This window comes from Eimeria maxima, genomic scaffold, assembly GCF_000499605.1.
Source record: "Eimeria maxima Weybridge genomic scaffold, Emw_scaff68, whole genome shotgun sequence".
NCBI classification, from domain to species: Eukaryota; Apicomplexa; class Conoidasida; order Eucoccidiorida; family Eimeriidae; genus Eimeria; species Eimeria maxima.
In genome coordinates, this window is record NW_013563938.1 from 35,581 (window position 1) to 47,739 (window position 12,159).

The 12,159-nt window shown below is 47.0% G+C and overlaps 1 protein-coding gene across 1 annotated transcript; it reads right to left on the minus strand.

The window, feature by feature from the left end:
• Positions 1-1,540: 1,540 nt before the first annotated feature.
• Positions 1,541-9,984, minus strand: EMWEY_00010230 (TBC domain-containing kinase (incomplete catalytic triad), putative; the record flags this gene model as incomplete). Its single annotated transcript, XM_013478793.1, has 8 exons — positions 1,541-2,301; positions 2,441-2,574; positions 2,931-3,840; positions 4,215-4,518; positions 4,881-5,018; positions 6,030-6,100; positions 6,503-7,327; positions 7,632-9,984. 8 exons carry the CDS (start codon positions 9,982-9,984, stop codon positions 1,541-1,543), a joined length of 5,496 nt encoding a protein of 1,831 aa, XP_013334247.1.
• Between the last annotated feature and the right edge of the window lie 2,175 nt (positions 9,985-12,159).

Consider the following 12,159-nt stretch of genomic DNA (forward strand, 5'->3'; position numbering starts at 1 on the left):
TCGTGTATAGTCACGTTCTGGTCAAGTCAAGATAAATTGGCCTCGCGCTGAATTTGGTTTGAGATTCATATGGTGGGCTTCGGCAGGGGGCCTTGTCGGCTGTTTCTGTCTCGGTCCTTCTGATAAAACCCGGACAGCCTCCGCCACGCTGACTTTTGACTCTAATATATATACTTAAACAGAAGAGCCGCCACCCTGGTTAGTATGCGGTGGTAAAGGAATCAAGGTATGTATTCCGGTTCTTGGCAGCGTTACCCGGATCACGCGATTGAAAGAGAAGGACCACCGTCCGCTATGAGTTCAGAAAAGAGAATAGCTCAATTGTATTGTCAATATGAAGAGGGCAGCCAAACGGCTTCGAAGCAAATCTCCTTTGCAAGAGCGCGCACCTTGTAAAATCGGCGCCCATGTCTGGCGGCGGCCGTAGGCGCATGCGGCTCCCCACATAGACGGTATTTTCAAGATGTAGCTCGCCAGTTTGTAATGTATTTTCACTTAGTCATTCAATAACTGAACAGCGGGAAGTTTGCAGCATTAAACATCTCAACGAATCACACGCTTTCAACATTTTGTACATGCAACGCCGCGAGGGTCTCTGCTGCAGAGGAGTGTATTGCACTCCGACATAATTGGACGCCGCTTCTGTATATAGTATCTGTTTGCATTTCAGCTTTAATAAACTGAACCTGAATTGCAGTCTACCTGGCAATTTCGTCAAGTAGCTAACTACGATCTTTCCAAAACCGACCCGTGGTGCTACTGCTGGCAGGAGCAACCGCCGGGTTCCGGAGCTGCACGCTCCTCCAAATAACTGCAGAAGATTCAATGCTTTCCCCGGGATGACCAATATGAGCATCTGTGAGCTGCGAACCACGACTGTTCCCACTTTTTCTCGTTCGGGGTGAGCGAATCACTGAACGTGGTTCCAACCGGGGCTGCAGTGGAGTTGCAGCGCAAACCTTCAGTCACCCAAAGGCTGTGCCAGCTAGTGCGTGTTCTTCTAGTGCCAGCCACAACGTATTCCTGGTTGAAGAAGACCAGAAAATAGGAGTTAAGTCTTCCCGGCCTCCCAGTGATCCGTGTTTCGCTCGTTGAGGCATAGATTGCACCTTGCAGCTGCTTAACTGCTTGTGAATTAGCCGCATATTTCCATGATATTGATTGAATTGCGAGGGGTTAAATGCAGATAGTCCTCCTGCACCCAGTGTCAGAAGTGACATAGTGTTAGTGCAAGCAAACTGCCGGCTTAACCTGTTGTTGAAAACAGTGTAGTAGGAAAAGAAGGCCTCCACTAGTGAGATCTGCATAGGGAAATGGCCCGCATTCTTTTCCCTCGTTGCGTTAGGTATGCGGTTCTTTTGTCCCATTAGAATAGTAGTCTCGTGTTTGCAACCTGTTGGGTACAAGCTAACCCTCTTGACTATTTCATTACTCAAAGGTGGTTTTCTCATTGCCGCCTATGTTGGCTACTGCTCTGCGGAATATTCTGTTCTTGTGACGGGCCCAAACGTTTAGGGGTGTCTTAAATATAGGGGAGATGTCATTTTCGGTATTTTCTGGTGAGAAAGTCACTGGGTGCGTCGAACTGTAGGGCGTCGATGCCCCCAAGCAAAACGCACACACAAGCCACCCCCGCGGTGAGCAGCCTCCTTGCGAGGCCCGACCCGCAATCTTCCTTGTCCCCTACGACAACAACTAAAGGTAGGCGACTCATCGTAGCCGATATCCACGGCTTAAAACGAACAGGAGCCGTCACCTGGCCTGCCCCTGCTCTCCCGTGTGCTGCTTCTTGAGCTTCTGCAGCACTAAATCCTGAAGGAGCAGCAGAGTGCACCGCCTCTGCTGTTACTGCTTGGAAGGCCTCGAGAGAAGCAGCTCCAGAGGCAGCCCGGGTCATCTTGCTTATGAGAGGTCGACTGCTGGAGCCAAACTTTTGCATTTGGTGGTGTATGCCTTTAGTGTCAGGCAGTGTTCTTTGCCCCTCTCTAAGCAGGCCAATGAGCTCGCTAGCGTCCTTGGTAGTGACGTTGATTGCCTTGTTAAGGTGCAGATACTCAAAGGAAGCCCGAGGACGAATGTCCAGTACAACGCTTTCCTCGTAAAACCGCAACAGCTCGTCAACCCCAATACATGGAGGTTGCAGCGCGAGGCCCTCCCCTCCTTTCTCTGCTGTGTCAATACCTTGAGTGGCATCCCCAGCCGACCACGCAGGAGAAGTCGCCGCCAGAAATGACATTTCGCTCATCTTATCCCACCAACGGGGCGCCAGCGGTTCGCTGGAATATAGAGCTTCCATGGGGTCTGCGCATCTACAACGAGGCCACAGAGAGAAAGCAGACAAACGAAAACAAATAAACGGACAAAAATAGACGAAAAACAAACAAACAGCAGAGCGTCCAGTCCGAATTAAAACTGCAAATACCCTCTGAGCATCAAGCACCATTCGGTTTCACTTCATAAAGCAAAAGCAAAGCAGACAAATCTTTAGCTCCTTTGGCCCACTGTGCCTCTTCGAAAAGATTCATTTCCTCTGTATTCCCTTTGAAGGAAAACATATAACCCATCTTAGCCTCTCTTACACAACAAAAGCGATTCATCTATGTACAAGCAGTACCGGTACACAATTGGTAACCGTATCTACAAAATAACAAACAAAAACTGCAAGTTGTGCAGACGCCAGGAACGGTTGACTGAACAACCAGATAAATGAAATATTACATCGATTATAAGCTCCTTATAGTCACAACTCCGTTAACCCAATTTCATCGGTATTGGGCAAGACAAAATATAAGAACTTCTTCCGTTGGCTCTATAGAAAGCAACAAACTGAAAACTCGCACTCTGCATACACACATTCTACGTCAAACAACCGGTTTTGAGTACAGTATTTTCGTCAATTTCGTGTTTAGTGTGTAATTGAGGCATCTCACTTGCTTCCTGACTGCGTTGGGGAGGCCTTCGATGCAGATGGCTTTCGGGGAGGGCCAAGGAGAATAAGAGCAGGTCCAGTCACGACTCGCATCAATGCTTTCGTCCCCCAGCTAGGGCTTTTCCGCGCTGTTGCTGCTTCTGCTTCTCCTGCTTCCCCTGCTGGCGTATCGGCTGCTGTTTCTCCGTACCTGCTTGCTTTGCTGTTGTCACGGGTGGATGTGCTGCTGGAGTGACCTAAAGTAGCACCTGCACTTTCTACCCTATTTTGCTTGCCCGATACCCCAGGCCCCTCCTGCTGCTCCGGAGACTGCTCCGTGTCTCCAATGAAAAACAGCTGAGCCTCAGGCGGTCGCCGAGCCTGTGCCGCACTCGCAGAATCTTCATTGGCTGTTGGTGTCTGTAAGTGTATCGTGCCTGCCTGTACGGTTGCCGCCGCAGGAGTTGAAACAGGCGTTGTGCTTACGTCGGCTTCCACAGGTCGTTTCAAGGGGCCACCCCCCGGCGTCGAATGTCTTTCTTCCTGGGTGTTCTGTGTGTGCTTGGCGGTCTCTGGAATGGAGGTTCCAGCAGAAGAGGCTTCAGAGTCTGTCATCTCTTCAAGGGGAAAGCGCAAGAGGGTGATCGACCAGGGTACTGCGTTCTGCAGCGCCACTGCTGCTGCGCAGAGGGCGGGGATGTTCACAAAATCAAACGACGCCTGAAGCAATCGAAACGCTGTGGACTCCTCATCAGGAGAGAAACCCAGCAAAGGAACCCGCAGGAAGTGCAGCACGCAGACCGTCAGAAAATGCACGAAGGTCGGTGGCTGCAGCAGCAGCGTGTCCCACAGCAGCAGCAGCTGCTGCAGTGGCAAAACATGAGAGAAGAGAGTCAAATGCCATGACAGTGCATACATATCTGAGTGCAGACCTGCAGCAGACAAGCCCCAGACAGTACACAGCTACGACGGAGTCTGTCTCTCGCATTGTCCCTATATCTGCGTCTACTTTCGTTTCTTGCAGTACCGGCATCAGCCGGTCTGCCTCCAAGATCATCCCATTTATTTCTGTCCGTTTCTCTGCGTCTGCGACATTTCTTGCTTTGCTTCAGGGTGCATCTATTCGTCCCCACGGCTTCTCTGCCCGTAATTTTAGGCCGTTACCAGGGACTGCTTTCTCTGCTGTTCCGTGGTGCAGGGCAATGGCAAAACGTTTGTCACTGCCGCTCGCAGCAGGGAAGGCACCGACAGCAGCAGCGAAGGCAGCAGCAGAGAGAGCAACAGCGTCAGCAGCATGTTTTTGTACCTAGTCTGTTCATATGGAGGGCCAGCTGTGGGTCAAGAAAGGCGAGTAAGCGGTTGGAAGTGATGAGTTGCCGCTTGAGGAAAGCGGCGCTGTCCGCTGAGAACAGATGCTGTTGGAAGTTCTGCAGAAGCTTCTCCAGACATGCCAGGGCAACGTTCTCTTGCTCATAAAACAGCAACAGCAACGGGGCAGCCAATGCGTCCATACCCCGCACCGAAACATACAGCGGATTCCTCTGCAGAGTGACTCCAACTAAAGTCATCAGCCGCCGCCGGCCTTCGCTGCTACCCAGCAAGTCGTGGTACTGAGCAATAAATCACAATAGAAGTCATTACATACACTTCGGCCATAATCCAAAAACTCAATTTATACACAAGTAAATGAAAGATGGCAGCAATAGCAGTAACAGACCCCGAACCCTAAACCCTAAAACAGGCCAGGAGGAAAACTATACTGTCGACACTCTGTGGAGCATAGGCAAAAGCAACGCCAAGACAGAGATGAGCAGTCAAGGTTGAAGCGGAACGCTGTGGAAGCAGTTGTTTCTGGGCTTATGCATGCAATTCTGCTAGGGTGTTACTTTTATTCACAAATATCTAGCTCGCATGTCATCTTGAACTTGTTTACTCATTATTTTGCATATGCGTCTTTCGCTATTAGAGGTACCTCGTGGTACTGTGAGAATCCGCTAGTCTGCAAGGCTTCCAGAGCAGCAGGGCCCAAAGAACCGGCTGCCTCGTCGTAGATGAATCGCGTTGCGTGCAGGACACCTACATAATTAACCCCCAAAAGAGCTGCCCAAATCTGCGTCACAAACGGCAGCAGCAGCATTAGCAGCAGCACCATTGGTAGCAGCAGCACAATTTAACAGCATGAGCTCTAAGAGCAGCGACACCAGCTTTCCTGTGGTCAGCCACTACAGCAGCAAGGTGAAGCAGCAGGGAATTTGTGTAGAGAAGAGCTAAGAAGATTCTGTGAGGTGTACAGACTTCAGGGCGAAGGAGAGGCGGAATATCTCTTGCTGCTTCTTCCGTAAGCCGATGTCTGCTCTTGGGCAACTGAGCCAGCAGCGACTTGAACAGGCGCACTCTACGAAGAGGTAACAAAAGAGCAACACACGCAAACATGCAAACTGACAGAATATATACAACCCCGCCCCCAGAATCTACTCCACCAGTGACAAAGACAGAAGAAATACATATTCGTCTTCACAGGCCCAAATATAAAGCCCAACACACACACATGCCCTTCAAATCCGAAGGGTTCTTGAAGGTTGCTGCGGCCTTCTGGCAGTTGACCACCTTCATGGTAGGCAACAGCATAGCAGCAAAATCAGTAATCAGCAGCAGCGCATGCATACCTTAGGCGTTGGTAAAGAAAATGGCCCTGTCGTCTGTACACCAAAGGGGGCCGCACCTGCAGGACGCCAGAAAGAGAAAAGAGGCAGGAGGGAGAGAGGGGAGATGAGACAAGGAAGAGAGTGAACGGAGCAAATTTGCTGCACAAACTATAGAACAGGGAATGTAGCAAGCAACCAGCACCAACAGAAAGCAGCGAAAAACGAAGAGAGGCCGATACACTGGCAGACAGCCAGCAACAAAATAAAATTGAATTAAAAAAGCTTGCAACGCGACTCGGATGTTTTTTTCGCGAGGTTACAGGAGGACATCAAAGGAAAAGAGGAGGCAAAAGTATTTGTTCAATGCAGCAACACTTCAAGGTAGCACCGCTTCAATGCAGCAATACTGCAATGCAACAATAGTTCTGTAAAAACAGATCAATTCAGCAGCGGCAGGCAAGCAGAAGAGGCCCTACCTCCAGCATTTGACTGACAGGGAATCGGTCCGCCTCTTGCAGCGCGCGGACAGTTTCATCTAGAGATACACCTGCAGCAGACAAGGAAAAAAAACACTAAAAGGAAATCGAGCACCTGCAGACGCCAATCCCAAGACAGGCAAACTGCAGCAGATCAAACAAACAGTAACAGATCGAACAAGAAACAAAAGAACAAGCAAGTAATAAATAGTACTCAAGCCGCACACCCCCGCCTAGTACACCCAGGCAGTTGTACAGCGCATGCATCCCGGTTACCAGAACCGCAAAATGAGCCTGCACGGCGGCGGCTCCTTAACTAGGCACGGAGATGAGAAGAACACAAGAAAGGAGAGTCTAATTGCTCATGCAGCTGCTAGTCACCACCAGCACCAGTATAAGCAGCAGCAGCAATTCAATGCAACAAAAGCAGCAGCACTAGCAACAACAACAGGATGGTTGGTGCATGCGCTGACCAACGACGTTGAGATCCCCTTCCTTCCAGAGTTGAACCTCCCTCCAGCTCTTGCCCTGAGCAAAGCCGGTGACGAAGAAGGCGTCATCTCCATCCTTTGCTGCTGCTGCTGCTGCGGTTGCAGCTGTTCTTGGTTCTGTTTGTCTCGCTGCAGAGTCGCCCCGCATGGTGCCCTTTGTGTCGGGTGCAACACCAGCAGCAGAACCAACGGGGTATCCTTGTAAGCCGCTGCCGGAGGTGCCACTTTCCTCTGTGGCGCTGCTGGTTTCTGACTGGCAGGAAGACCGCTGCTGCTGCTGCTGCTGCAGCGTTTCACCAACGCTGCCTCCTAACGTGTCTGCTGCTGCATGCAAAACTCCGGAGCATGTACAACCACACATAGGTTGGTGGCTTGCATTGCCAGCCCTCCCTGTCTCATCCTTGTCACCAAACTGATCACTTCTTTCCTCTTTGTCGTCGAATCCCTCGTCTTCTCTTCCCCAGCAGCCAGCAAAAGCAGCCAAAAATTCAACTCGTACCAAGAATGGCCGCTTCTGCAGGCTCTGTGGAGCTGCTCCCTCTCCTGCCCCCCTGTATGCCTCTTGTTGGCCCTGGTTTGAGGCACGGAGGCAGCAAAGAGGAAGCAGAAAGAGGCAAGGAACTGGTCGAAATGCGCCTGCAGCAGCCAATGCCCCATGTACGTCTCCCCCCTGTAACTCCCACCAGTAGAAAATCTCCTCCAACCCGATGTTGTGGTGCAGCACCAGCAAATCCAAGGTGCTACGGGGAGGACTCAGCCGCGAATACGGCAGCCAAGGCAGGGCACCAGCAGAAGCAGCAGCACCATCTGAACAAGTAGCAGCACACACACACCCATCTGCCTGTTCACATTCTGTGCTGTCTGTACACCTCAACTATCTGCAAACTGGAAAAGTTTACAGGCGAACAAAGTGGAGTCTAAGGACACAGACAGAGTGGTAGAGGTGTACTGCAACAGAGAACAGTACGCAAACAAACAAGTACAAGGAAGGGTAAACAGAGGAGGCAGCAGATGCAACAACACTAGAAAGAAGAAACAGCACGAATAGCATGCCCTTAGAGGCATATTCTATCAATTGTTCCTCTCCTCCCGTCCTCCTTGTCTTTCTTACCGTCTTCTCTCTCTGGTTCGTTGAGGACTCGCTGCAGCTCCTCCTCCACCCTCAGCTGGGCGACCCAGCCAAGAGATTCTGCTCCCCTGGTACACCAGAGCTGCTGCTCCCTTTGAGTCCTCTGCAGCCACTGCAGCGACAGCAGTTCTGCTGCAGTTGGCCTACTGGTGGGGTGTACTGTCAAGCACGCCCTCAGTACCTCCTGCATCTTCTCTATCTCCTCCAATAGACGATTCCTCTCCTCCTCTGTATAATTCAATTTTGTTTCTGTCTTGGACCTGCAGGATCCAGATTCTGCACTTGCTCCTGTTCCTGTTGTTCCTGCTCCCTCTTCTGTTTCTGCTTCTTCTGCTCCCATTGAGGCTTCTGTTGCTCCACCTCCAGTTGCTGCTACTGCTGTTGTTTCTGCCGCTGCTGTTCCTGCCGCTTCTGTTTCTGCTGCTTCCCCTGTCGCTGCCACTTCTGCTGCTGCTTGCTTCTGGTCTAAGGAAAGCAGCCGCCCCCAACAGAAGTGCTGATGGTGGCATAAATACTTCCCAGACAGCCACTGAGTGAATCCTTCAATACACCGCTGCAGCAGAAGCAATTCTGTTTCCTTTAAGGATCCTGATGGTGCTGCTGCTGTAGTTGCTGCTGTAGTTGCTGCTGTTGCTGCTGTCTCAGGAGGGACCCTCGTGGCAACACTGGCCTGCTGAGTAGGGTCCGCACCAGGAGTGGCCAATTCTTCAGAGGCGCTACTCGCCTTCGTCTTATTTGTTACTCCTCTACCCGCTGCAGCAGCAATTGCTGCTCTGTAAGCACGAGGAGGAATCATGTAGCAAGGGGAGCCAATTGCCTTCTGCATTAAGGAAAGAAGTGACGATTTGCGCTGCAGCAGCCAACAAGAGAGCTCTGTACCGAAGGCAGAGGCTGTAGGTGCAGGAGGAAATTGTACCTTTTCTTCTTCTGTACCTTCTGCTGCAGCAGCATGACTTAATGGCAGCAGCACCTGATAGTCTAAGCCAAGGGTACTAAATAATACTAATTGTGTTATATTTCTTAGGGCCTCCTCCACCAATTGGATAGAGGAATTGGATCTTTTCTTCTTATTTTCTGTTGCTTGCTGCGCCTTTATCTTACTAACACAAGAAGGAGAAAGACCATCACAAGATGTACAGGAGGAAGAGTGCAAGGCGTCGCTCTCTGCAGATGAGGCGCTGCGGTTGTCACTGTTGCAGCGGTAACAACTACTACTGCTGCTGCTACGGCTGTTGCTGCTGCTGTTGTTGTTGTTGTTCTTGTTGCTGTTGCTGCTGCTGCTGTTGTTGTTGGATTCAAGGTCAAGAGGATAAGGCCATACCGGCCAAGGGGGCTGCAGAATGTGCATAAGAATTGCACCAAGAGTCCATATATCGTGCTTTGTACAGACAGGAGCAGCAGAGAGGACCTCCGGCCCTGCAAGAACTTGTTCAGGAGCAAGGAAGCAGAAAGGGGAGTATAGATCAGCTGAAGGAGCCAATCTTCCTCCATCTGTTAGGTAAGAAAGACCCCATTCGCTTAGTCGTACATTGCCGTGGGCATCAAGGCGGATCGTCCTTGGCTGTAATCTGTTATGAGAAAGACCCAGGCTATTCAGGTGCGCCAAGGCAGTAAGGGTCTGTGCAGCAACAGTTGCCAAGAATTGCAACTTTTCTATATCCCATCTTAGACATGGAGAGGAGGAGGAAGAAGAAGAATCTATCTTGGATTCAGATACAGCAGGTAGACCTTCGCTTTCTGCAGCACCTTCAAGGAAAGCAGCTTCCTTAGGGTCGCTGTTGTTAATAATTGCACTGCTTTCCTTGTTCCATGCATCAATTATATCCTGAAGAGAGAGAGACCAATGCTCAGATACAATATATAGACGCCTCTTTGACCGTAAGATGTTCGTGTACGTGCAGAGGTGAGGGTGGGTGACTGTCTTGAGACGATAAAAACGTGAAATTATTTCGCGGTGCGGTGGATCTGCAACACCATTTGCATCGCTTCCTCCAACTTCCCCACGAAATTGCCGATCTGGAAAATAATTTGATTCGTCATAAGAAGAAAAAGAAGAAGACTGTTTCAGCTGTGGTTCGTTCAAGTTCCTGCTGTCACTGCAAGCTGCGCCGCCATCGGGAGCGGTGGAGGAATTGACCGATTGAGGGTCCAAAGAATCCTCTTTAATGGGGTTAAATGCTTGAGAAGGTTCTTTAGGTATATTAACAAAGTCATAAGGAAATCTACTTACTTCGTCTACAGAGGAAATAAGGTGTAAAATGCTGTCATGATCTGCGTCGGCAGCAACAATGGTTTGCAAACCCAACTGAAACTCCGAGCTGAACCCTGGCGACATTCCCAGTGGTTGGATTAAATTCAACTTTAAACAACTAATTATTTCAAACTTGATTAAGCATTAAGGAAAGGAATTCTCGGCAATTATTCACATTCTTCTTCCTTATACACCACACAACACCGGACCGGTCTTCTCTCTTGAACCGCGCGCGCTGCGCTGGTGTACAGAAAAATACATATCATGAATAAACAGATAAAAATGAGCTTCTTATTGAGCTACAACTGATAATAAATATCTTCTAGAACTTTTATTCTCTAAATAAGCAGCGTTTGCCTGACTTAAGGGCCCCCCCCTGTTCAGTTCAGGGGGCCCCCCCGTCCCAGCGCATCCAAGGCGCGGTACACGATGGAAGCTTATATGCTATTTGTCTTACGGGTAATCTTAAGATAAATATCTTTATTATGCTTTTTTCTGTATTTTAACTCTAATTAAATGATTAAATAGACAATTAAATATATGGACTATGAAGGTCCCGTCACCTCGAGCCTCCTACGGGGGCCCCCACCACCAAGCTGCTCGCTAGTAGTTACCTACTGATCAACTTATTATAAGTAACTAATTGGCATCCATTGCTGCATAAAAGAGAATTTTTATGATAAATATACCTATATACATAAATAATGTGTATTTAATTAATAATAAGATATATATTTACCTATTATATATACATATTTATTCATAAGATCTATTTGCCTATTCTGCCTCCTGTCTACAACAAATGAATATATTCAAATAAAAAGAAAATTATGTCGGTAAAAAAGAAGAAAAAAAATTCCCTTCTTTCTCCTTCTGTCTGTCTATCTGTTTATAGACACAGAAGGAAGAAATATAATTTATTTTATTTGTATTTATTTACTAAATAATTATTTTCTTGCTTTATTCTTTTATTTGTTTTGCCTCCTTCTTCTTTTTTCTTTCCTCTGCTTTCTTCTTATTAACAAAACTCTCCGCTGCCTGTACCTTCGCTACCTGCAGCAAGGGAAGAAAAGAAAAGAAAAAAAAAATATTCTTTGTCTTTTTTAATTTATTATTATATTTATAGTTATTATTATTATTAGTATTAATACACCGCCATAAGAATATACAGGGAAAAAAGAAGGAAAAAAGAAGTAAATAGATAGACAACAAAGAGAGCCATACTCATACACATACACACAAACGTGCCTATACACCACAAATATAAAAAGGTATAAAGGAAATAAAATAAATAAAGGAATAAAAAAAGAGGCATTAATACCCTATACAACAAGCAGAGGTAAATAAAGCAAGAGGACATGTATAGTATAGCAATAAGAAGAACAAAGAGAGTAAGTAATAAATAAATGTATATACATATAAGGAGAAAAAGAAAATAAATGCATAATAAATATACAAAAAAATAAGGAAAAAAGAAGAAAAAAAAAAGAAGAAAAAAAGATTTACTTCTTCTTTTTTTCTTTTTGCTAATTGACGTTTACTAAGAGAAGGATTAGTTCCCTCAATAAAGAATAATGCAGCATCTAGGCTAGGGTCTTCTTCCTTCATCTTATTTGCTGCTTCTGCTGCTGCTGCTGCTGCTGCTGCTGCTGTTGCTGCTGCTGCTGTTGCTGATGCTCCTCCTTCCTGTGCAGCAGCAGATGTTTTCTTCTTCTTCTTTGCCCGTCTTTGCTCCTCCCTCTCGTCATATGCTACACAAAAAAGAATAAATAAGTAAATAAATAAGTAAATAAATAAATAAAACAAATAGATAAAATAAATAAATAAGTAAATAAATAAATAAATAAGTAAATAATAATAAAGTACCTTGTAGGAAGAGTTCATTGATTTGTTTTTCTGCTTCTTTTTCTTCTTGTGTTTTTTCTCTATGTATTTCTTCTTCTATTTCTTCTTCTTCTTCTCCTCCTCCTCTTTTCTTTTTTCTTTTTTTATTTTCTTTTTTTTTATTCTTTTCTTCTTTTCTTTTTCCTTCTTCTCCTCCTCCTACTGTACTGTCTGCCATTAACTGTTGGGCTATTGGATCGTTAGCCTGCATGCATGCATGCATGCATGCATAGCAAGTAGGTAAAATGTTGTACTTTATACAATATTATTATGTATACTATATATAATGCATATTATATAATATATATTATATATAATAAATAAAATATTATTTAGAGGAGGAGAGCAGCTGCAGCAGCAGCAGCAGCAGCAAAA